The 25,451-nt window shown below is 46.7% G+C and overlaps 1 protein-coding gene across 1 annotated transcript in view; it reads right to left on the bottom strand.

The window, feature by feature from the left end:
* Positions 1 to 25,451, bottom strand: part of LOC105467714 (BOS complex subunit NOMO1) — a 63,728-nt gene that overhangs the window by 7,108 nt on the left and 31,169 nt on the right. Inside the window, exons 14-28 of the mRNA XM_011717374.2 lie at positions 25,118 to 25,249; positions 23,255 to 23,391; positions 21,348 to 21,435; positions 17,535 to 17,598; positions 16,892 to 16,987; positions 13,860 to 14,078; positions 13,692 to 13,774; positions 12,642 to 12,801; positions 12,372 to 12,498; positions 10,295 to 10,408; positions 9,012 to 9,139; positions 7,499 to 7,640; positions 6,549 to 6,632; positions 4,906 to 5,016; positions 2,085 to 2,186 (exon numbers count right to left, since the gene is read on the bottom strand). Coding sequence (XP_011715676.2) covers positions 2,085 to 2,186; positions 4,906 to 5,016; positions 6,549 to 6,632; positions 7,499 to 7,640; positions 9,012 to 9,139; positions 10,295 to 10,408; positions 12,372 to 12,498; positions 12,642 to 12,801; positions 13,692 to 13,774; positions 13,860 to 14,078; positions 16,892 to 16,987; positions 17,535 to 17,598; positions 21,348 to 21,435; positions 23,255 to 23,391; positions 25,118 to 25,249 — 1,787 coding nt within the window. The remainder of the gene's footprint in view (positions 1 to 2,084; positions 2,187 to 4,905; positions 5,017 to 6,548; positions 6,633 to 7,498; positions 7,641 to 9,011; positions 9,140 to 10,294; positions 10,409 to 12,371; positions 12,499 to 12,641; positions 12,802 to 13,691; positions 13,775 to 13,859; positions 14,079 to 16,891; positions 16,988 to 17,534; positions 17,599 to 21,347; positions 21,436 to 23,254; positions 23,392 to 25,117; positions 25,250 to 25,451) is intronic.

The raw sequence follows: 25,451 nt of genomic DNA, 5'->3' as shown, positions 1-25,451 counted from the left end.
CAAGTCTACACATCCAAACCAAGGTTGCTACCTTCAAAGTAGCAACCTCAGTGGGCTATTCTAGCAGTGGCGGGCGTGTGTTCCCAGTGTCTCTGAGACTGTGGCTTCTGATAAGGCTGTCAGAGCCTGCAGCTCTTGTTATGAGTACTCAACCTTGACAATTACAGTCCTCTGAGGATCTGACTTTATGAAACACAAAAAATTATTATGAGCCAATTCTGATTAGGGAGGTATGTGATACAACTGAGGATCCACAACGAGGCTGATTTCTAAGGGACGATGTTTGAGAGGCACATAAGCTGGCAAATCCTAAAAATACAGCATCCCTGGAACAGCACCAGGGGCAGCCACAGCTCTGTGTGCTAAGCACCGACCAGGTGCCAGGCACCATGCACACTGCATGAGGCCCGTGGCTGCTCTGCTTTCAACCACTGGCAAGGTCGGGATCATCACCCCCGTCTTATAGATGAGGAAAGTCAAGCATGAAGAGACTAGGAGTAACTTGCCCAGGGTCACTCAGCTAAGAAGGCTGCCACACATCTATGAAGGCTCTAAACTCAGGGGAAGTGTGATCTCAAAGCCCAAGATGTTTCCACATTGCTGTAGAAAGTGACTATTTCAACACCCCTGGAGAAAGAGGAGGGGAAAATTCCATGACAGCCTGTTTCATTATTTTGCAGTCATTTTCCACAGAGAAGGGCCAGAGTAGATCATTCTCACAGCAGGTGGTAAGGAGCCAGGAGAGGGAACGTTACCCCCTAGGCTCACACTTGACATCCTCAGGCTAAGACCACCAGAAAAGAACCAAATTCTTTGCAAAGTTTGCACTCCCCACACCAACTACAAATTAGCTCTATCCAAATAGAATTGATAATAAGTACTTTATAGTCAGTAAATGATGTACAAAATAATGGCTGAAAACCTTCCAGTTCCAAGGAGGGTGACATCTAGATTCATGTAACACAAAGGACACCAAAAAGGTCAAGCTGCAAGTGTTCTACACAACACACATTATAATCAGATTATCAAAGACAGAGAAGAATTTCAAAGCAGGAAGAGAAAAGCAACTCATCTCATTCAACGGATTCCCCATCATGAGGAAACTGTGTGTCCTTAAACTAAACAGCAGAATTTTAAAATACAGAAATTTTTAAAAATTACAAGGCATTTTTAAAAGTGGACTTCTTAGCAGAAACCTTCCTAGAAGGAATGCATGGGGTGATATGTTCAAAGCGCAAGAGTTGATCATGCCCAACAGTAGGCCTTGATTACATAAATCATGGCATTTCCTAGTTTACGGACTACTCTCCATAAAAATCACAGTATGAAAGATTTAACCGGGCACAGTGGCTCTCGCCTATAATCTCAGCACTTTGGGAGGCTGAGGCGGGTGGATCACAAGGTCAGGAGATCGAGACCATCCTGGCTAACACGGTGAAACCCCGTCTCGACCAAAAATACAAAAAAAAAAAAAAAAAAAATTAGCTGGGCGTGGTGACATGCGCCTGTAGTCCCAGGTACTCCAGAGGCTGAGGCAGGAGAATGGCGTGAACCCGGGAGGCGGAGCTTGCAGTGAGCCAAGATCGCACCACTGCACTCCAGCCTGGGCAACAAGGTGAGACTCTGTCTCAAAAAAAAAAAAAAAGATTTAATGATGAGGAACAGATTTGTGATAACTTCTTCATTGAAAGGCACAGATTAGAAAACAATGTACAAAACAGTGTAAGTTTTGAATTATTAAAATGAATGTCTATTTATATTTATACATGCAGGCACACACGTGCCTGAAAAAACACCCAAAGGATACCAATCACCACGTTAGCAGTGGCTATTTCTGGATGATGGGCTTATGTCTTTTTTTTTTCTTTTTTCCATAATCTCCTGCCATGAATATGTATTCTTTTTGTAAATAGGAAAACAATGAGGAAAAAATAATCCCTACAGAACTCAACCTCTTTTGATTCAGAGAGTGCATCTCTGCAGAGTGGTGTTTAGGGAGAAAAGGAGAGAACTGTGCTTCCTTAAACTAAATAGCAGAATTATTAAAACAAAGGCAGAAGGTAGAATCTGACCACAGGCATTACCTCGCCGTCTCTGAGAAGCGGGGGGAAATGGAAGAACAGGGACTGGCCAAGGGAAACTGTCTGGATCGGATTGTCAAGGTTTTCGCTTTTATAAAGCTTGACCTGGAGAGAGAAACAAAGCCGGAGATGCTTTGAAACTGAAACACAATCAATATTTCCTATCAGACATCCTTAGGACAGCCGCTCTCTGAGTGGGTGTCTTTGGAAACATGGATATTTGAAAAAGAAAGCTCCCTCCATAGACATCACACATGCCTCTGTCATCTGACACTTCATCCAGTTATGCACCATGCACAGCAATTAAGATTCAAATCAGATTCTCACTACCTATGTTCTTGCTCAAAATAGTCATATGAGTTAATATAATAGTAATATTAGAAAGAATAGCTTCTAACACGTGTTGAACATCTGTAACATGTCAGGCAGGCGCCAGATATTTTATCTACATTATCGCCACTCCTGACTACAAAACAGGCATTGTTATTATCCCTGTGGAGACCCAGAGAGCCAAAGCCACCTAAGGTCACACAACTTACACATGGTGGAGCCTAGGACTCAACCCCCTGAGGACTCCTGGGGGTTCCCGCCTCGCACTGCCTCATCATATGATGTCACCTTAACTCCAGTATCTGTTAAACTCAAAACGCATCCCATCATGAACTTGCCTCTCCACACTGCTTCAGGAGGCACTGGAGTACTTGGTTTCTGGCTTTATTTCTGGGGTTGTTGCCTGTTCTCACTCCCATCCAGGATGGGGCGTGAGCAAGACTAAGGTGCAGTCCTGGCTGATGGCAAAGGCTGTGAGGATGCCACACTGCACCTGCCACAAGAGAATGCCAGGACCACCTCCCTGGGCCCACGCTGGCACCCTTCTACATAACACACAAGGGGAATTTTCCTAAAATGAAAGTCACAGACTGAAGGCTTATGGGTCACATCAAAGACCCCTTATGTGTTCTTTTGCCTTGTATAACATCTTAAGTAAATCTGAATTCACCGACTATGTTTAAAAATCAGGTGGTTTCAAATAATTCTAATTTCTAGCTTCTCTGGAAAACTGGGAAGTGACACCAGCCTTGAGCCTCAATTCCAGCACTGCAACAATCAGGAACCAGAGAGCGGCGCCCTCCCCTCCCCTCTGCCTCCTCCCCTCCCCTCTGCCTCCTCCCCTCCCCTCTGCCTCCTCCCCTCCCCTCTGCCTCCTCCCCTCCCCTCTGCCTCCTCCCCTCCCCTCTGCCTCCTCCCTCCCCTCTGCCTCCTCCCTCCCCTCTGCCTCCACCCCTCCCCTCTGCCTCCTCCCTCCCCTCTGCCTCCTCCCCTCCCCTCTGCCTCCTCCCCTCCCCTCTGCCTCCACCCCTCCCCTCTGCCTCCTCCCCTCCCCTCTGTCTCCTCCCCTCCCCTCTGCCTCCTCCCCTCCCCTCTGCCTCCTCCCCTCCCCTCTGCCTCCTCCCTCCCCTCTGCCTCCTCCCCTCCCCTCTGCCTCCTCCCCTCCCCTCTGCCTCCTCCCCTCCTCTCTGTCTCCTCCCCTCCTCTCTGTCTCCTCCCTCCTCTCTGCCTCCTCCCTCCCCTCTGCCTCCTCCCCTCCCCTGTGCCCCTCATGGACAGGGCAGGAGTTCCCCAGTTTGCCCCCCTCCCTACTCAACCCTCTGCACTCTCTGACATTACCTGCCTGGTCCCGACAAGCACACGCCTGCAAGCCCTTGACAGACCGGACTAAAGCCCACACACACTTCCTCACCCATGCCAAATACTTACCTGCTTATAAAGCTACAGGTATATCTTAACAATATACCCCCAGAGCAAATCATTAACATCTGCAGACGGTCTGCAGGGTATTTTATAAACATTTCTTCATTAATGGCAACATGGAGATTTTGTTAGAGCTGAACAACATTATAAGACATCTCTGAGTCCAAAATCTAGGTTTTGCAGAGGACCAGGTCCGAGGCATGTGGAAAGGAAGTGACCGGCCAAGGCAGCAAGGTGAGTCTCTACTGGAGACAAGAGACAGCCCAGACCAGCTGCTCTCCAGCCCACCGCCCACCACCTCTGAGACTGTTTGGGTATTTTTTGTCCCTGCCCAAATCTCATGTTGAATTGTAATCCCCTGTGCTGGAGGTAGGGCCTGGTGGGAGACGACTGGATCATAGGGTGGATCCCTCGTGGCTTGGTGCTGTCTCCGTTATAGAGGTCTTGTGAGATCTGATCATTTAAAGTGTGTGGCACCGCGCCCCCACCTCTCTCTCTTTTGCTCCAGCTTCTGCCACATGACATGCCTGCTCCCACTACACCTTCTGCCATGATTAGAAGCCTGCTGAGGCCTCCCCAGAAGCAGAAGCCACTATGCTTCCTGTACAGCCTACAGAACCAGGAGCCAGTGAAATCTCTTTACTTTTAAATTATCTAGCCTCAGGCATTTCTTTATACCAATGCAAGAACGCCTAACATGACCTCCACTCCAGAGAAAATTTTAAAAGTTACAAGGCACTTAATCTTTAAAATTGGCTTTCCACGTTAGATTCCATATTGTATTGATCATTGATCAGGCTTCTACTATAATTCTTTGAAAGATTAATTGAAGGCAGACAGTTATCTGAAACTGGAATACATTCTCTCTCACAACTGGCAATCACTCTCCCAAATACGTGTTGTGGTCCGAGGTTCTTAAATCTCAACCTCAGCCCTCGGCAAGCGGCACTCTGGAGCACCTCCACCTATCATACCTAAGGCATGGGACAGGCACAAAACCAAAAACATCCCATTCCCACTTGTCTCAAAGCCAAAGGGAACACAATATTTGGAGTTTAAAGTCTGGTCTTACCCATAATGTAGGAAGGTACTCAGAGGAAGTGATCACATTTCCACTTAAATCGAATTGATTAATCTGCCGGAAAACTATGATGTTTACATCATCGATGTCATTATTCCCAACCTAGAGAGAGAAACAGGGAATGCTAGTAATGAGAAAGCTGGAGGAGGAACTTCTATGCCAGTCGTCCGACGGCCTGAGAGCTGCTTCACTGCAAACTTTACTTCTTACATTAAGGAAGCGAAGTTTGTCATTGAGTACCCTACGTCCAAGGTCACAAACTGACAGAAGACGGCTATCCCTGGACCATAGACACATTGCATTTCGAGAGCACAGTATTTTTTTTTCTAAGTTTTAATTGCTTGCCAACATGTTAAAAATTAAGAAACTTCATATATGAAGCCAGATTTTCCAGCTTCTCTTAAAAAAAGGAGAAGGATGTCCTTGCCTGTTGGAGCAGGGGCAGAGTCACAGCACCCCCTCTGCATGGGGTCTGTACATGGCGTTTGCGAGACCCCAGAGGGCCAGCCCCCTTCCCTTTCCTACCTGCCCGGCCACAGTCCATGTTATGCTAGTGATCCTGGCCTAAGTTACTACACCGAGAACATGCAAAGCATTTGGTGTGAGATGCAGTCATTCCAGCCATCTAAAATGCCAACACCGTAAAGACATCAAGGAAATCCACTTCCGGCCCTGTGCAGTGGCTCATGCCCATAATCCCAGCACTTTGGGAGGCACAAGTGGGCAGATCACCTGAGGTCAGGAGTTCAAGACCAGCCTGGCCAACATGATGCAACACCGTCTCTATTAAAAATACAAAAATCGGCCAGGGGTGATGGATTGCGCCTGTGGTCCCAGCTACAGGCTGAGGCAGGAGAATCACTTGAACCCACAAGGCAGAGGTTGCAGTGAGCCGAAATCGCGGCACTGCATTCCATCCTGGGTGACAGAGTGAGACTCCGTTTCAAAAAAAAAGAAAATCCACTTCCTAGGTCAAAAGTTCTAACTGGCCCAACATCCTCCCTCCAAACTCCTCACAATCTTCATGCATAATGAAGCCACCTAAATAAAGCCACTAAGAGAGGCAGCCCCTCTTACCCCACCTAAGCCCTCTAGTCTTCCCAATGAGAGTTATTCAGTGACAGAAAAGCCTTACTTCAAATGATTCCCAGGCCACATCCTGTGACTCAAAGGATGTCCTCTTTAGGGATTAATTTAGTTAGGTCATAATCTTGAACATCAAAAAACTCTGCCCACCAAATGGGAGCAGGAAAAAGGTCATCTGAACCTAAGAAAACTGGGGGGCCCTGCCACCTATTAAGCCCATGTTCTTTCTATTATTGTCCCTTGATTTGAAATGCCGCTTATGACTTAAAATCCTTAACTTGTGGAATAACGATCAGAACTTACAGGGCGAGTCGGGGGGGAGGATACAACAGTTCCAATTTCCTTTGTGGATGCATGACAGCAACGCTGTTCATTAAAAACCCACATAAGATGTTGCTTGTGAAGATGACACTATTCTAAGAGGACCCTTAATTAGGATTAAAGTTGCCCCTGCCACAGACGAAAGGCAGACAGCCAGAGGAGACGGGAGGACTTCTGATCAGGGAGGCACCCACACCCCGGTGCAGCGGCAGCACTTAATGCCTTACCTCAATCACCCGATGGTGGGGGAGCGCCCGCTCAATGTGGTCGTTGCCTTCTGCCTTGAGCTGAACGTGGTACACACATCCCGGCTGCAAATAAACTCAGGAGTCAGTTCTCTAGAAAGGGGGCTTGTCATATCATGCCTGGTCCAAGCCTGGTTTGGCTGCACAAGGTCACTAAGACCAGGGGCATTTCTGTCTCCTCGTTTCCCAATCTGTGGCCTGTTAACCTTCTTGAGAGTCTAGAGTTCCTTTAAGAACACGCCTAGTGTGGAAACACCTGAAATTTTGGGACTCCTTCAATCCCATCTCAGTTTCATTTTCTTCTACCCCAAATAAATCAAATTTGGTTTCTTATTTCAAAATTCCAAGTATACTATACGCTCCTACTCTTCTAAGATGTTTCTCCTCTTCATCTGCCCCTCCCCTCTACCCGTATATACACATTGATGGATATCTGGAACGTCCATCTTAGGCATTCCCAAATATTTGTGCTGGGTATTACTTCTGGGAAGTGGGAATTTCTGACTTCTCTTTTTAAAATTTCAATGATCTCGCAACCCTAAGTCTGTCTTCCCCCACGGCTACAATAAGCTGGAGCCAAGTGACAGGCTGTCCCTTTCCACAGCCCTCACCACTCCCTATCATTTGCCCAGCCTCCTCCCCTGTTCACACTGCTCTTCTGGCTCCATAGGCATAAGCCATGGCTACACACTGCTAGGGAGAAGTCCTACTAAACCCATGGTTTTCAAACTCCACTGCGCCACAGATCTTTGATCTGACCTACTGGCTAGAAAAAGGGCAAACGGTACCAATTAAGGTAAGAATTGGGAGGGCTCCAGGGCCCCACCCCAGCCCTCTCGCCCACCCCACTCCTGGCAGTCTTGGGGCCACAAGACACTTCTGGACACAGGATGAAAAAAACATCCCTTAAGAAAACCCGTTCCAAGTCTCACCAGCAATCCACGTAATCTGAACTTGCCCTCTTCGTCTGTCACAGTGTCTTCTCCGTAAATGCTGCAGTCGTTCTGGCCCACCGCTTCCACGGCAACCCCTTGTTCGGGCTCTCCGTTTAAGGAGGACACTGTGCCATAGCAACTAGTATGGCAAGAAAAGGCACGAATGAGATAGTCTCATGGTGATCTGAAGGACCCAAGTGTTTCCCATTTACGAACAATTACAGGGCAAAATAGCTCAATGGAGAACTGTGCCCCAATGACCCAGGCAACTTGGTGTGGCCAGCCCACTTCCAAACCACACCTTCCCGCCACAGGGATAAGCTGCCATCAATTTCTCTTCTCACACATTTTGAGGGATGCTCTGGAAAACTGTAATTTAAGAAGGTTAAGGCTTTATTTTATTCTTTCCAGGCTTTATTTGAAATAATGGAGCTTTCAATAACACGGAAATAACTCACTTCCTCTTTCACTCCACATATTCAGTAGAAAATGGTCCATTTTTCTAAACCCAATCTTTCCAATTACTCTTCATCTAAAATGATTCGGTATAAGTGTACAAAATATATGTATGTGTGTATACATGTATATATGTATGTATCTATCTATAGATATTTTTCTATAGAATAAAATAATTATTCTTTATTTTTATTTTTTTGTAGAGAGGGGGTCTTGCCATGTTGCCTAGGCTGGTCTTGAACTTCCGGACTCAAGTGGACCTCCCACTTCAGCCTCCAAAAGTGTTGGGATTATAGGTGTGAGCCACTGTGCCTTGCCAGACACTAATGTATATCTATCTATTTATAGCTGGAAGCACTCAGAAAAACTGGAAGTACTGGTGGTCTCCCAGAAGAGGAACTTGGGTGACTGGGAGATGGGACAGAGGGGAAATCTTACACTATACTCTTCTCAGCATTTTGAAGTTTTATTCAACTGAGCACATTTTCTCCTTTTAGTAATTTAATTCAGGTTTGAAACTCTTTTAAAAAATAAAAGTGGCCAAGCACGGTGGCTCACGCCTGTAATCCCAATACTTTGGGAGACTGAGGCTGGCAGATCTCTGAGGTCAGGAGTTCGAGACCAGCCTGGCCAACAAAGTGAAACCTTATCTCTACTAAAAATACAAATTGAGCCAGGCATGGTGGTGGTCCCAGCTACTTGGGAGGCCAAGACAAGAGAACTGCTGGAACCCAGGAGGCAGAGGTTGCCGTGAGCCAAGAATGCACCACTGTACTCCAGCCTGGGCAAGAAGAGTGAAACTCTGTCTCAAAAAATAAAAAATAAATAAAAGCTTTTAGCAACTCAACAGACTCTCTCAAGCTAATTCCAAAATAGGAAATTTGAGACTGGGAGAGAAGGGCAGCAGTCAAAATTCCTTTGCCCACGTATCTCATCTCCCTTGCCTCCCAGGTAAAATCAACGTGAAGCCTGGGATGCGTTTCCAGGCAACAGAAGCCTGAATGTGATTTGCCAGCCCAGCCCTGAAAGACAGTCGGGTGGCTGGGGCACTTACCTGTAAGCGGTTCGGTACCCCGTGATGGTGATCTTCAGGTTCTGGCCTTCCTGCACCTCAATCATCTGTGAGGACGGCTCAAACCGGAACTCCTTCATCATGGGTTTGAAGTAATACTGGCCAGGGCTCTGCCAAGATAATCACACTGAACCTCAGCAGCCACATCTAGGCATGGTTTAAAAGTGAGGGGCGAAGGTCATGATGGACCAGAATTACACCAGAGGAGTGCCGTGGCTTCCCAGGCAGCCAGAAATGGTAATCCTCTGTCTACAATCACCACTCACAGTCAGGTAACGGCAATCACAGCTCTAACAATGGCAGCTGCCGGTATCACCTGCCTGCAACGACTCTGCGAGGTAGAAGTCATATTTAAATTTTTTTTTTTTTTTTTTTGAGACAGGACCTGACTCTGTCCCCTAAGATGGAGTGCACGATCAAAGCACTCTGGGCTCAAGCAAATCTCCCACCTCAGCCTCCTGAGTACCTGGGACCACAGGCATGCACCGCCATGCCCAGCTAATTGTTTTTATTTTTTGTAAAGAAGGGGTCTTCCTATGTTGCGGGTCTCAAACTCCCAAGCTCAAGCGATCCCCCTGCCTCACCGTCACAAAGCGGTGGGATTACAGGTGTGGCCCACCATGCCTGGCCCGTATTTGAATTTAATGAATAAAGAAACTGAGGCTCAGAGAGGCAAAGTAACTTGCCTGATAGGACACAGCAAGTAAGGAGCAGTCTGCATCACTGCAAAGCGGTGTCTTCAGATGCCCCTGCTGCCCGGTCTGCAACAGCCCCACTATAGCCACTTTGTTACCACGACTGACAAGATGACCAACTAACACACACTTCCTGAATCCCAGCAGTCAGGGCCTCCGACTGCATCTCCAAAGAAAAACTGCTGCTCTCTTCCCACCAGGAGGAATGTGCCTTTCAGAAGAAACGCAAGCTAACCACCAAACAAGACTCAGCATCATAAACATGATTCCGTAGCAAAACAAGAAGCTGCCTGAGAGAGGGGCCGTTGTGGCCAGGGAAATTAATTACACTGTCTTAGTGACAAGCGGGTGATCAGAAAACAAGAGGCGTGTGTGGAAGAGAACATGAATCAGCAGCATTAAGTTTGAGTAAGAGCAATACTCTAATGACTGTGGGCCCCCAAGAAACTGAAACCACTCCACATTGGTTTTCTCTTCTCACGTTGTCAAGCAACACGTAAGTCTCGCATGCTGCATCGTGGCTCTCTCTCAGGGAAGACAGGCAGGCGGTAAATTGCAGAAACACGTTACCAGGTTTGAGAATGTCAGAATGCCGTTGTCCTGGGTCAAGAGGTTGGAACGAAAGACGCCACCGCTCAGGGATAAGAGGACTCCCGGGAGGGGCTGGTCATCCTCAGCTTTTATCTGGGGATGAGAACGTGAGACCAGAGCAAGGTTAAACTCCTACTACCCATGAAGATAACAATTCCACAAGTCAAGAGGTCATTCTTTTAAGGTATTTTTTCTTTTATTGTTACTTAAAGGAAGACAGGGGACCTAATCTTCCTCCCCACAGGTAAATAACATTATAAGTTTTATAAGTTTGGTGTGTAGCCTTCTAGAACTTTTTTTTTTTTTTTCTTTTTTTGAGACAGGGTCTTGCTCTGTCACCCCGGCCAGAGAGCAGTGGCACAATCTGAGCTCACTACAACCTTCACCTCCCAAGCTCAAGCAATCCTCCAGCTTTAACTTCCTGAGGAGATGGGACTATAGGCACACACCACCATGTCCAGCTAAATTTCTGCATTTTTTTTATAGAGACGGGTCTTGCCATGTTGCCCAGGCTGATCTCAAACTACTGGGCTCAAGCAATCCACCTGCCTAGGTCTCCCAAAGTGCTGGCATTACAGGCATGAGCCACCATGCCCAGCCCAGAACTCTTTCTATACCCACATAAATTTTATAAACATTATGTAGTACTGTTCACAGACTGGCAAGTTCATTGAGTGGGTGGAGGAGGTGAAATAAAAATGGCATGTTACATGTACAGTTCTGCAACTTGCTCTCTTCCTCAACAATTTATCCTGGTTCTCTTCTGCCAGCCGATAGAAATCTGCCTGTTTCTTAACTACTACGTAGCATTCTAAGGCAGGGGTTGACAAACCACAGCACCTATTTTTTTTGGTACACAAGAGACAATCGGAATATCCCCAAATATATATCTTTATGCACCTAGGTTTTTTTTTTTTTTTTTTTTTTTTCCTGAACAATCAATTCCTAAAAGCAGAATTATTGGATACATGCACTTTAAATTCAGAAAGATACTATCAAATTGCATTCCAAAGTGGCTATAACCACTTACTGTCCCATAAATTATTTAGGCTTGGGAAAACCCATGCTTACCAAAAAATAGAGATTGTCTTAATTATGGCAAATCTAATCCCCCCAAAACAGTGTTTCGACTGTAGTTTCCTTAGCACATTTCATCAGTAACGACGGAGGCTTCGTGTTTCCGTATTTATTAGTCACCTGCGTTACTTCCATGAATTTTTTTCATAATCTTTGTGCATTTTTTTTCTAGCGGGTTGTCTTTTTCTTACCAATTTTAAGAGCTCCTTGTAAAATGGGGATATTATTTATGATGCAAACATTTCTTCCGAGTTTGAGTATCTTTCAGTTTGGCTCCAAATGTATTCAGCAATATAGAATTTTACATTTTTATGCGATGTAATCTGTCACTCTTTTCCTTTGGCCTATAGTTTATAAATATTCATTCTCAATGATCTCCAGACCCACTCTGTGCAATCACAGCACACTTCTTCCCAGGAAGGACCGGTGGAAGGCAGCTAGGCGGCAAACACCTCAGTAAGAACGTTCTGTGTCCTTCAATATGGAACAGTTATGGATAAGAGCTTCAACTACTTCCCAGAAGGTACACTAGCATGCTGAAGTCAACAGCTCTCTAAATTATGCTGCGTGAAAGAAGCCAGGCCAAAAACAAAAACAAAAACAAAAACAAAAACAGTATATCTCGTCTGATTCCATTTATATATAGGTTGGTGCAAAAGTGATTGCGGTTTCTGCCATTACTCTCGAGGGCACAAACCGCAATCACTTTTGCACCAACCTATAAAAACTCGAAAATGCAAACTAACCAATGGTAATGAAAAGCAGATCTTCAGCTCAGTGGAAGGGTGGGAGGGAGGGATTACCAAGGGGCAGGAGGAAACCCTGAGGGTCACGGATGTGCTCACTATTTTGACTGTGGAGGTGTTTTCATGGGTGTATTCACAGGTTGAGACTACCACACTGTACCCTTTCTGTGCGCTTTATTATATGTTAATTACACCGCAATACAACTGTCTTTTGAAAATACAGTGTGAGTTACCTCAAAGCTTACACCTGCCAGGGCATAGGCCTTGAAGTCTCCAATGGTTCCTTCCACCGCAGTCAGAACGTAGCCCTCCTTCTGTGAGGTCACCGTGTACTCCAGGTCACTGTGCAGGGGGCCAACACTGAAGAAGAGAAAGCAGAATGCTCAACGGCTTTGTTCACACCCTACAGGAAGCCTCACCAAGCCCAAGGAAATGTGGGTCCCAGTTTCTTCAGAGGACTCCCACGCTGATCCCAGGCAAATGTGTCTCTATCCCAGGCTCACCTGTAGGCACCTTTGTCATCAGTAAAGACTGTGATCAGGGGCGAACTCGCCCCCTTTTCACTGATGACAATCTCAACTCCTTCCAACTCGGGGTGGATCTGGCCTTCTAAAAACAGGCCTGCCTTCCCATGGATCTCGATCAGCTTCCCTGGGCAGCTTTCTAAGAGGGGAAGAAATAAACACAAGGATGCGGCTTGGTTGCAGACAGACAGAGCCTCTTGGTTGGGGTCTTCCCATGACAGAAGCAGCTAAAGCAGATATTAGAAGTTAGTTCCAAACGCGGTTATTTAATACCCCAGGGAGCTCAATAATTGGATACAGCCCAAGCCTCTTTTCATCCCTGAAAGGCCTTTCTCAGTGCAAAGGACTTCAGCAAGAGAATCAAAAACTGTTGAAGGCCGGGTTTTTACTGCTACTCTTCCTAGGTTCACAGGAGGCCACAGATCAGGAGGGAACCCTTTACAGCAGACAGGAGGCCGTACTACTCAACCTCCAGAGGAGCCACTGAGAAAGACTGCCCCAAAGAGCCTGCCTGCTAGAAGTCACACTCTTCAACACACTCCACTTCCAAACACGAACCACGTAATACCCACAGCTTAATGAAGCCATAGTGCTAGAAAAAAAAAATAAGTGGCAAAAGACAAATACTCCACAAGTGATCACTTCAGTCATCCATTCCCCAAGAAAAGACCTTCCTATCATGCTGTGCCAAAGATCATCAAAGATCATCAATGGAGGCTTTGCGCTTCATCTGCCTTCTGGTGTCGACCTGATAACGTCAAAGAAAACCAAATCCTTTTCCAAAAAGATCAACTCAATTCTAACAGCAAAAGTTACTTTTATTTGTCTAAATCATCCATCCATTCATCCATCCATCCATCCATCCTTCCATCCATCCTTCTATCCAACAGTAACATCTGTGTGCCAGAGAGGATGTAAGGTGGCTTACAAAGATGGTTCCACTATAACATCACACATCTACTTGTAAATGCAGGCAAGGGAACAATTGCAAAGGTGTGTGTGACATTCACTCGCTGAGTTGACATTTACCTCCACTGACGATGGCTTCCATTGAAGGGGGATAAAAGAGCAGCTCTTTAGATGATGGTGTAACGGTGATTTTCTCTCCAGACCTAAAATAATTAATACACTTCAGTTTGGCGGGTCCTGTCCCCCTAGAACAGAGGACACTGTAGGGAAATGCACAAGACGGCTTACCGTGCCCAGTAAGAGAAATCATACAAGAAGGGGCCTTGTAACTCATCTACCATCTCCTGCACGGGAGGCTTGGTCATTCTTTCTCCGCCTTCCTCTTTGCCGTTCTTCTCCCTCTCCTGCCTGCGGGCCTCGATCTCAGCCAGTTGCTGCTCCCTCCGCAGCTCCTGCACAGACTTCAGAGGGCCTAAGACCAAGGCGGGTTCACTGTCGATGGAAGACCTGGAAGAAAGAAATGGTGGCCCCGAGGACACAGTTGCGTATCTCTGTCGTCAGTGGGAATTTGACCTTTCTACAAGTATGGACTTGCGACTTAAAAACTAGACACCTTATCATGACACCACAGTGGCCGAGTCTTCAGTTTTAAATAAACTAGTAGTTTCACAAAAAATAACAACTGAGCTTCGCAGTGATGGTGGCAGTATCTGGTAGATCTGGGCTGGAATGAAATATCATTGATTTTATGGCAACTGGATATAAACTTGTCAGTTTCCATCATGGAGTTTTCTCCATGCCACCATCTTCTGTTCCTTCATTCTATCTTCACTGAGAACTGCTCTGATAGAGAACTAAGCACCAGGGATACAGCATCGACAAAACAGACCATACTTCCTACCTCTGTGGAATCCACATTTCAGTGGGAAGGGGCAGAAAATAAACAGAAAAATAGTACCAGAGGAAAAGTGCAATAAAGAAAAATAAAGCAGTGTGGGAAGACAGAGAGCCTGGAGCACTGTTTTACATTAAAGGAACAGTCAAGACCTTTCTGATAAGGTGACATTGAGCAAAGGTCTGAAGGAAGGGAGAGAACGTGCCATGCAGCTCTCTGGGTAAACAGCAGCTCGGGCAAAGCGATGCCAAGTGCAAAGACCTTGGAGAGAAAGCTCACTCAGATGTTCCAGCAATGGTAAGCCCAGCCCAGCCTGGGGCACAGGGGCCCACGGAAAAGTCATATCCGTCAGAGAGGTCCAAGGGGCAGCAGGTGTCAGACTGAGGCTTCACAGGCTTGGTGCCAACCTGGAGCCACTGGAGTTTTCAGTCGAGGAATGGTATGATCTCTGCCATAAAAGAAATCGCTTGCTGCTTCACAGGAAACACACAAAGCAATGGCGGAAACAGGAAGGCCAGCTGGGAAGCTGCTGCAGTGATCTCAGAGGGGGTCACACCAGGGCTGAGGGCCACGTGGTAAGAAGGGAAGGCCAGCTGGGAAGCTGCTGTAGTGATCCCAGAGGGGGTTAGATCAGGGCTGAGGGCCACGTGGTAAGAAGGGAAGGCCAGCTGGGAAGCTGCTGCAGTGAACCCCAGAGGGGGTCAGACCAGGGCTGAGGGCCACGTGGTAAGAAGGGACTAGATGACAGGTGTATTTTGACTGTAAAGCCAAGGCTTTGTTGAGGAATTGGCTGGGCCTAGGGTGCAAGGCAAAGAAGAATCAAGAAACAACGAGAAAGCGAGAGCTGCCATCTCTGAATCAGAAAAGACCACAGAGGGGCTCTGTGGAGGGCAACTGTCAGCAGTCAGGTTTTGGGTCTGCTAAATACAAGATCCCCAGGGGGATTCCAAGTGTCTGTCTAGCTGGAAGATGCATTCCATACAACCTCCAGCACAAGCAAGCAACACAAACACCCTTGTAAAGTTACAAAAATGAATGTAATCCAGCTGAAAGGAGGTAATATGGAGTTACTACTGGTAAGAAGGTAGATTGCTAGTCCTATCAGTAATTCATACTTTCCAAGCAGGAAGACAGTAAACGACAGGAAAAGACAGCAACAGGCGCCTTCTGGGCACACAATAGACCCTCAGCAAACCCACCCCCAGCTAAAAACCTGGCTCCCCATCACCCGAAACCAGGGCTAGCCCTGACATTTCTCCCGCCCTGACCCAGCGGTCACTTTAGCGCCATGTCTCATCAACTCAGTCTGTCAACAACTTTCCGACCAGTCCGTCGCTCTCCACCTCTGCAGCCACCAGTCTGGGGCCCCCATCACCTCTCCCTGCCTCCACCACCTCCCACTCTCAGGCCTCTTCTGTCTGTTCTCCACTCAGCCAATAGGGGGACCTTTCAGGAAGAAAAGTCATTCCTCTACGTAAAACACGTCAATTGCATCATAGGACAGAGACGAAGGACCTTAACACGGCCTGGCCCCCAGCAGCCTACCTGTCCTGCATGCCCCCAAGGTCAAGCTCAAAGCACTCAGCATAGCCGTCATTTTACAGTTCTGCATGTGCGTCTCTGACCACTGTTCCCCCGAGGAGACCGTCAATCCCATGAGTGTAGGGGCTGTGGCCTCATAAGCCCAGTGCCTAACCACCGAAGATTCTCAGTTATTCAGTCATCATGTGCTCTGCAGAGATGATGGATGGATAAACAGATGGTGGACAGAAACATGGAAACACAGCTGGAAAGGTGACTTCCACCAGGGGCAGCTGGGGAGACAGTGACTCCAATTCCCATTCTACTTGACAGAGACGGTCACGTTGCCAAAACTCTTTCATTTCTCAAGAAAATTGGGGTGTCACAGGTACCTCACCACACTGCAAAAATTTCCCTGAAAGGCGACACTCACATGAACGTGACCCTCGGTGAGGGACTTGCCTTTCAAATACTTCCTCTCTCATGACCCTTCTTATACCAGGTGCCATCTCTATTTCCCAAGCCTTCAAGCAAAAGTCTAAAGAAAAATAGGCAATTTTTTTTCAAATTTGCTAAAACACTTGAAATACAACGCACAAACCGCAGAGATTTTTTTTCCTTAGCAAAGACGAGAAGTACAAAGAGTTCAAACAGAAACTGAAGACAATGAAACAAGCTGTCGCAACGCTCTTCCTCACCCACAGGTAATTTCTGAATCAGAAAAGAAAGGATCAAGCATGCTGGGAATTGACAGCAATGTCCTATAAGAGAGGGAAGGCCATTTGTATATATGTCTAGAGATAAGAAATCAAAACTAATTTCCAGAGAGTCTATTAGAGACTCCCTAGGCCTCATCCACACCCTCCCCTGCCACTCTCAGCCCACCGCAGAACGCTCGTCTTACTTGATAGTCACAGTGACATCCATCATTTTGTCGGTGGTGATAGTTCCAAGGACATGGTGGCGAATGGCTGTCAATGTCAAGATACTAGGTGAAGACCTACAAATCAAAGGAGAGGAAACACTAGACTCTGCTCATTCTCAGAAGATCATCAGCAATACCCTTTTTGGACATCCTTCCTCACCCTAAATATACAACAGAAAATTGCTCTCAGGCTGGGGTAAAATAACTCTGGAGATCCAGAGAAGTATTTTAATGAGTAAACTAATTCTCCACTCCAAAATTTTACACTTCTAATTCCCAGTGAAACCCACACATGTCTGTAAAAATATAAAAATGGCAGACTTGAGTTTGACAGATGCTCATCAGGGAGGGCTGGGAGATTTGACAATGCTTCTATTTAAGCCACTTCAAAAACACAGTCCTCTGTCCTGGGGTTACAGAATTCTTGGGAAAGGGATCCTATCTCTGGTTCCTCAGTAACTAATCCAAGTGTCTTAAAATTCTTATCTAGAAATTCTGTTGAAGGCCTAACCTTGCCTCTTTCAGAAAAAAACTTAAAAACTCCTTCTGTTCTCTGAAGTAAATGAAGAATCCTCCATGGAATGTACACAAACACCACAAAGCATTCAATTCCCAGGCTTACGTGTCATAGGTGTAGAACGCTTGCTCAAACCGGTGGCAGGAGCGAGGGGTCACTTTGTACACACCTACAGACAGGAAATCAAAAGTAATTTTCAGAGAATGGCATCTATTACACTGAGCAATTTCGACATCTGAAATCGAGTGGCAGCTCTTTGCATGTGAAAACTCAAACATATCGCAGATCTGCAATAATGGGATCAGAAATACTGGGCAGGCATCGTTTTCACTGCCTATGAAGGCTTCTTACCAATGACCCGATCCATGCAACGGCCCAATCACAGGCACACGGTTTTCATTTTCCACAATGTAACAACTCACAGTAGTTAAATCTGCACAGACCAAGTGAACGGACCCATACACCAGAAGGAACAGAAAATACATTTCTACTGCAAATTGGACTGAGGATAATTTTCTACCTAAAAGATTCTATTAAGGATCCAAGAGATAACCACAGCCTCAATTTCTTCCTATAACTATTCCTAAAAATGAGGTAGGAGTAAGGGAAGCCCCAGAAAAGCATGAGTCTATGTGGGAGGACATTCCGAGCAGGGTACATTTCATCACTTGCCAGAGGAACACAGTCAATTTCAGGAAGATACAAGGAATAATAATGTATTTTCCCCAAATCATTAACCACCAATATTTTGGCCACACTTCCTACAAAAACCTGAAATTAGCTAAAACCACCCTGCTGTTTTCATTGCACTCAACAAGCCCCAGAGTAGTTATCATCAAAAAAAAAAAAAAAAAATCAGGTTTCTCTGTTCCTTTTGTTTGGTCTTTCATTGAACAAATATCAAGAGTACCTCCTCCTGGCTCGGTATGGTGCTAGGTACGGGTACACAGTGGGAGATGACAGAGCAGTAGTCCCTGTCTTCATGGAGTTTACCATCCACAGAGAGAGGGGGGCATTTGACAGTCACAAACATATCAATTGTGGCACATGCAAGAAGGGGACAGAAGTGAGTGCTGACAGCAAGAACATAGGAGGCAGGCCTAAGTGGCCCTGGAGACCATCCTCCCCCAGGGAAGCAATACTGAATTGACGGGTAAGAAGGCCCCAGCTAAGACAGGCAGGAGGACACGTCCACAAAGAACACAGGATCTGCCTCACAGGCTGGCCCATTGTTTCCTCGACAGGCATCCTTCCTGCCTTGAGAACAAACTCTGGTTATGTTGAGGGTGGCAACATGCTCAGCCTCGAGCAGCACATCCAACTGTCCCAGCTTCTCTTGCAGCTAGAAGTAACCATGTGACATGGTTCTGGCCAATAATACAGACAAATAGCTTACTGGAGGAGGGGGCACAAGGAAATCTTTGCCTGCCCCATCCTTGATTTTCTCCTTTAAACATAAGCTTTCTAACCCTAGCCGTCTTGAAAATATAAGGCAGAAAATACAAGGTAAAGGCCTAAAGAATCACAGACACCACTCCTAAAATCTACCAGCTGTTGAACCCATGCTGGCAGCTACACACTGCCACACTTCTTTATTGAGCCAAATAAACTACCACTTGCTGATGGCACTCCTGTATGAATTATGTTACATGTAGCCAAAGGCAGCTGAACTGACACCCGGAAGGACAGAGTGACTGGAATAGAGAGTGGCAGACAGGGCTGGGTTACACAAGAGCTAAGGTCAGGTTAAGGAGTTTGTATTTTATCTTGGGAACCAAAGAAGGAGCCACTGAATTATTCATTAGGAAAACGCAAAACAAAACTGAGAGGTGACAGTGTGCTAGCAGCCCTCACTCTCGGTGCCTCCTCGGCCTCAGCGTCCACTCTGGCGGCACTTAAGCAGCCCTTCAGCCCGCCAGGGCACCGTGGGAGCCCCTCTCTGGGCTGGCTGAGGTGGAAGCCGCCTTCCTCTGCTTGTGGTGAGGTGTGGAGGGAAAGGTGCGGGTGGGAACCGGGGCTGCGTGCCGCGCTGGTGCGCCAGTGTGAGTTCCGGCGGGCGTGGGCGTGGGCGTGGGCATGGGACTGGCGTCGGCACCGGCACGGGCTCTGCGGGCCCTGCACACGGAGCAGCCAGCCGGCGCCGAGGGCCCAGGGCAGTGAGGGGCTTTACGCAGCTGCTGGCCCAGGTGCGGTACTCAAATTCTCGCTGGGTTTAGCTGCCTCCGGGCGGGGCAGGGCTCAAGACCTGCAGCCCGCCATGTCTGACCTCCTACCCCTGCCGTAGGCTCCTGCGCGGCCTGAGCCTCCTCAACGAGCGCCGCCCACTGCTCCGTGGCGCCTGGTCCCATGGACAGTGCAAGGGCTGAGGAGTGCAGGTGTGGCTGGGGACTGGCGGGCAGCTCCGCCTGCAGCCCAGGTGCAGGATCCACCGGGTGAAACCAGCTGGGCTCCTGAACGGGATCGGGACTTGGAGAACTTCTACATCTAGTCAGAGGATTGTATGTGCACCAATCAGCACTCCGTGTCTAGCTCAGGGTTTGTAAATACACCAATCAGCACTCTGTATCTAGCTCAAGGTTTGTAAATACACAATGAGACACGACTTCATATCCACCAGGATGGCTATAATAAAACAGACAATAACAAACGCTGGTGAAGGAGGTGAAGAAACAGGAATCCTCATGCATTGCTGGTGGGAATATCAAATGACACAGCCTCTGTGGAAAACAATTTGACAGTTTCTTAAAAGATTAAACATAAATTTATCACACAATGCAGCAATTCCATTCCTAGGTATCGAAACAAGAAAAATGAAAACATATGGACACAAAGACTTGTACAAGAATGTCCGTAACATTAGTCATAACAGCGCCAAACTGGAAACTACTCAAATATCCACCAACTGGTAAATGGATACACAAAATGTGATATAACCACACACCAGAATACTACGCAGCAATGTAATGGTACAAACTACTGATATGTGCTATGACACAGATAAACTTCAAAAACATGTTAAATAAAAGAAGCCAGACAAAATACCAGCATTGTATGATAAACGTCCAAAAAAAGCCAAACCATGGGGATAGAAAATAGATCAGTGGCTGGCCATGGCTGAAAAACAGGGATTAACTGTCAACAGGCACAGAGGATCTTACACTGTGGGTGACGAACAGGTCTAAAACTGGATTCTGGCCATAGTTGTGCAACTTGGTAAATTTACTACAAATCGTTTTATTGTACATCTTAAATAGGTGAGTTTTATGATGTGCAAATTCTGTCTCCAAAAAAAGCCATTATAAAAGAGAGAGAAGGCTGGGTACAGTGGCTCACACCTGTAATCCCAGCACTTTGGGAGGCCGAGGTGGGTGGATCACTTGATGTCAGGAGTTTGAGACCAGCCTGGACAAGTGGTGAAACCCATCTCTACTAAAAATACAAAAATTAGCTGGACGTGGTAGCGGGCACCTGTAATCCCAGCTACTCGAGACACTGAGGCAGGAGAATCGCTTGAACCCAGGAGGCAGAGGCTGCAGTGAGCTGAGATCGAGCCACTGCACTCCAGCCTGGGTGACAGACCAAGACTCCATCTCAAAAAAAAAAAAAAGGAAAAGGAAAAAAAAAAAAAAAGAACGAGAAAAGAGACAGAAGCCACTGAAAGATTTTAAGCAAAGTGGGAAATGATGCAAATTTTAAAACAGCACTATAAAGAGAGGTCATTGGCCAATGGTATATATTTGGAGGTGAAGGGCCCAGTGGTCTCTACCCAACTCAAACCCGAGACAGACAGAAAAACAAGAGCAGGCTGAACACACTGAAATTGAAAGCTTGATGCAAACACAACCAAGATAGAAAAAACTGCCTTCAAAACCATCCTCTGGTGCCTTTCCATTTTTCTAATCCATGGCACAAACTTACCAGGCTTGGACAGGCAGAATCGGTTGACTCCTTTGGAGAGGTTATAAATCCCCACATTCTCACGTCCATTTCCATCCTGATAAAATTCCTAAGGGAGCAAAGCCAATACAATGACTTACTAGGAGAGATGAGACACCAAGATGATTAATAATATTTCTCTTTCCAAACCAGTCATCTGTTTTGCCCATTAATCATCAGAGCAGTTGGGGGCCACAGGAAAATTAAACACCTCCCACAACTTCCAACGAAAGTGTGCTATTTTTCATTCAATCAACTAATATTTATTGAGCGCCTGCTATGTGACAGACACAAGGCTGGGCCTTGGGAGGCACGGCCATGGCTCCTGCTCTCACGGGGCTTATGTTCTAATACAGGAAGACAAAATCAATGCGTCAACAAATAAATTAGTGATCTCAGCTGGTCAGTAAAGAAGCTGTGAAAATAAACAGGAAAGCAGGAGAAGAACAATCCCTGCCTAGGGGTCTTTAGCACGCTGGTCCTCAGGGCACATCTCTTCTGAACACTAGGGCTACAGCCTGAATGAGGAGGAAAAACCAATGACACGTGTTTCTGGAGAAGACATAGCATTCCAGGCAGAGGGGAGAGTGTGTGCAAAGGCCCCGAGGAGGCAGTGAGCTTGGTGTGGGACTGGAGAGGACCACTGTGGCTGGGGCCTGGCAACTGAGGGGAGACTGGGAGGAGATAAAGAAAAGGTTAAGGAAGTGTCAAAAAAAAAAAAAAAAGAAAAAAGAAAAAAAGATCTTATTACAAGGGAGTTGGAAATTCACTCCACTGCTAGAAGGGAAATGTTTCCTAAGTATCTAAAACTTATTATGAACCGGATATTTATCTCCTATAACAAATCAGCCCGTTGAGTTTTTGTAATTAAGCAGTTAGGGGAGTAAGCTGGCACATGAAACACCAGTTTCAATTCTTCTAGTTTCTCTACAGAGAAACTAAGACCTGCCAATGACATCTGCCACTGCTCGACATCAAAGCATTATAGAAAATTCATGACGGGATCAACATAGGTGCTCCTGAAGCCCATTTCACACTGCCTTTCAGGCCACAGAGACAACAGTCAACAAGAGACTAAGATCCTGTTTACAGCTCCATCCTCTGCGCTGGAATAAATATACCAGAGAAGGTGGGGCACAGTGGCTCACACCTGTAATCCCAGCACTCTGGGAGGCCAAGGCGGGTGGATCCCCTAAGGTCAAGAGTTCAAGACCAGCCTGGCCAACACGGTGAAATACAAAAAAAAAAATTAGCTGGGCATGGTGGCACGCACCTGTAGTCCCAGCTACTCGGGAGGCTGAGGCAGGAGAATCACTTGAACCCGGGAGGCAGAGGTTTCAGTGAGCCAAGATGTGCCACTGCACTCCAGCCTGGGCAACAGAGCGAGACTCCATCTCAAAAAAAAACACAAATATATATATCAGAGAAACTCACTTGGCAGCATCTTAATAAACAAGAGCAGTGTACAACAAGGACATTTTGATACCTAAGAGGGTCACTTAAGCCCTGCCATAACCCTGAGAAGTAGGTATTAAGATCTCAATTTTCGGTGAAAACTGAGGCTGAGATGAAGTAAATGAATTTGCCCAAACCTATTATTACTAATAATATAAAGCCAGCGTGCTCTGTACTATACCAAAGGCCACCCCGAATCACCAGTCACATTTAATGTGTGGCCAGGACAAGGAAGTCTCCTAAATACAGGGGTCCTTCCACTGAGAGATTATAAATGCTTCCTGCTTATGCCTTGCCTAACAGGTGGGCGAGTAGAGAGGCAGAAAAGGAAATCTGACTTGACTACGTTTACAATATTCCTGGCATGTTAGTCTTTCTTGATATCCACAAGGCGAGTGTTTTTCCAAATAAGAGACTCCGTAAGTCGTACATACCAGAGTGATGGCGTGAGACAGGGAACATCTCAGCATGTAGCCCGTCTGCCTGAACTCAACTGCAGACACGTCATCCTCCAGCACTTCCACCTCCAGGCTCTTGTTCTTCCAGCACCAATCCTCATGCATGATGCTTACTGCAAAAGCAAACACCAAAAACAGACACATGGGCGTCGAGCACACCACCTCCCTGCACACCACCAGAAACGATGATCATGAATTAACTAACTTTAAAAAGCGGTGTGTATGTAGACATAAAGATAGAAATATACACACATATATATATTTATAACTAGCAGTATTTGGAATAAATTACTGCTAAAGAAAACCTGGAACCGAGCGTGGTGGTTCACGTCTATAATTCCAGCACTTTGGGAGGCCAAGGCAGGTGGATGGCTTGAGGCCAGGAGTTCAAGACCAGCCTGACCAACATAGCAAAACCCCATCTCTACTAAAAATACAAAAATTATCCAGGCATGGTGGTGCACGCCTGTAATCCCAGCTACCCGGGAGACTGAGGCAAGAGAATCTCCTGCACCCAGAAGGCGGAGAGGTTGCGGTAAGCCAAGGTCGCGGCCACTGCACTCCAGCCTGGGTGACAGAGCGAGGCTAAATTTCAAAAAGACAAAGAAAAACTGGAACCAATGTCCATTACATCAAGAAAGAAATCCAATGTGGCCTGTAAGATCAGGCTGCAAGTAAGGCATTCAGGGATCCACAAACTGTTTCTGTAACTCTTTTCTGCTTTGCAGGCCACATGCTTTATTGGTCTCAAACACTTGACTTGGCCGCTGTTACACAGGAGCGGCCATAGAGAATCCATAAACAAACAGGCAAGGCTGTCTTCTAAGGAAAGTACGCTTATAAAAATAGGCAGTTTTTGGAGTCTGCCAAGCCCTGCCATAACAGAAAATATTAATATAATTCCAGAAAAAGCAGTCTGTTTTATAAGCTATCCACTGCCAGCAGCTCCAAGCTGATTTCTGAAAAAGCAGAAATACAGGCAAGAAGTGGTTGAGAAGGGCAAGGAAAAGGGAAGTAACATTTGTGGGCACTAGCTACTTAGCTGGCTCTCTGCACAACGGGCTTTATAAACTTAACTTTAGTCTTATATTCTGCAGAAAGGTTCTATTATGTCTATTTTACAGATGGGAAAACTGAGTTTCGGGGAGGTCAAGTACTTTGCCATGGTCAGTACTCAGCACCAGTACTGGTGCTAAGTTAGTAGAACACATCAGTGGAGCCATTTCACACTTCCTTTCTCTGGCCTTTAGAAATAAAACGCCAGGCCGGGCGCGGTGGCTCAAGCCTGTAATCCCAGCACTTTGGGAGGCCAAGACGGGCAGATCACGAGGTCAGGAGATCGAGACCATCCTGGCTAACACGGTGAAACCCCGTCTCTACTACAAAATACAAAAAAAAAAAAAAACTAGCCAGGCGAGGTGGCGGGCACCTGTAGTCCCAGCTACTCAGGAGGCTGAGGCAGGAGAATGGCGTGAACCCAGAAGGCGGAGCTTGCAGTGAGCTGAGATCCGGCCACTGCACTCCAGCCTGGGCCACAGAGCGAGACACCGTCTCAAAAAAAAAAAAAATTAAAAAAAATAATAATAAAATGCCATACATCGAGCACCCTCCCTTAACAGAAGCAGCCAGTGGGCTGTGCAGACAAGGTGGCGGTCAGCTCAGGGCCTGGACTCCTCCAGGCTTGTCCAACGCTAAATAATGCAGTCAAGGTCATGAGGCAAAGACGACTTAAACAAGGAAAGGTACGTGGTTGTGATACAATTTGAGACCTGGGTTTTAGAAAGTTTACAAAGACGAGAAGTGTGGGAGGGCCACAGGATGTTGCATTCCAATTCTTACTTTTGTATTTTCCAGGGAGCACGTTGTCAAAGGTGAAAGTCATGGAGTTGACCTTGCCGGAGAGCTGGAGGCTCCGCTTCTCACCCTGGCGGCTCAGGGACTGCAGAGTCACCAGCAGGTCACCACAGGTGTCTGCAGGAAAAAGAAGGGAGGGCCCCATGTGACCCCTCACAAGCTTCATCACAGGTTCGAATCCTAACCCTGTGTAATAGCTTCTTGCTACTGCTGAACTCCTACGAGGCAGTGGCGGGAGGGCTTCTTTCAAACTCACACGTGTCCACTTGACCCCAAGAAGCCTCCCTCGCATGCAGGTGGTCAGCAGCAAACAACAAAG

The sequence above is a fragment of the Macaca nemestrina genome, chromosome 18 (genome assembly GCF_043159975.1).
Source record: "Macaca nemestrina isolate mMacNem1 chromosome 18, mMacNem.hap1, whole genome shotgun sequence".
Taxonomy (NCBI): Eukaryota; Metazoa; Chordata; class Mammalia; order Primates; family Cercopithecidae; genus Macaca; species Macaca nemestrina.
This window is presented reverse-complemented; position numbering and strand designations above follow the sequence as displayed.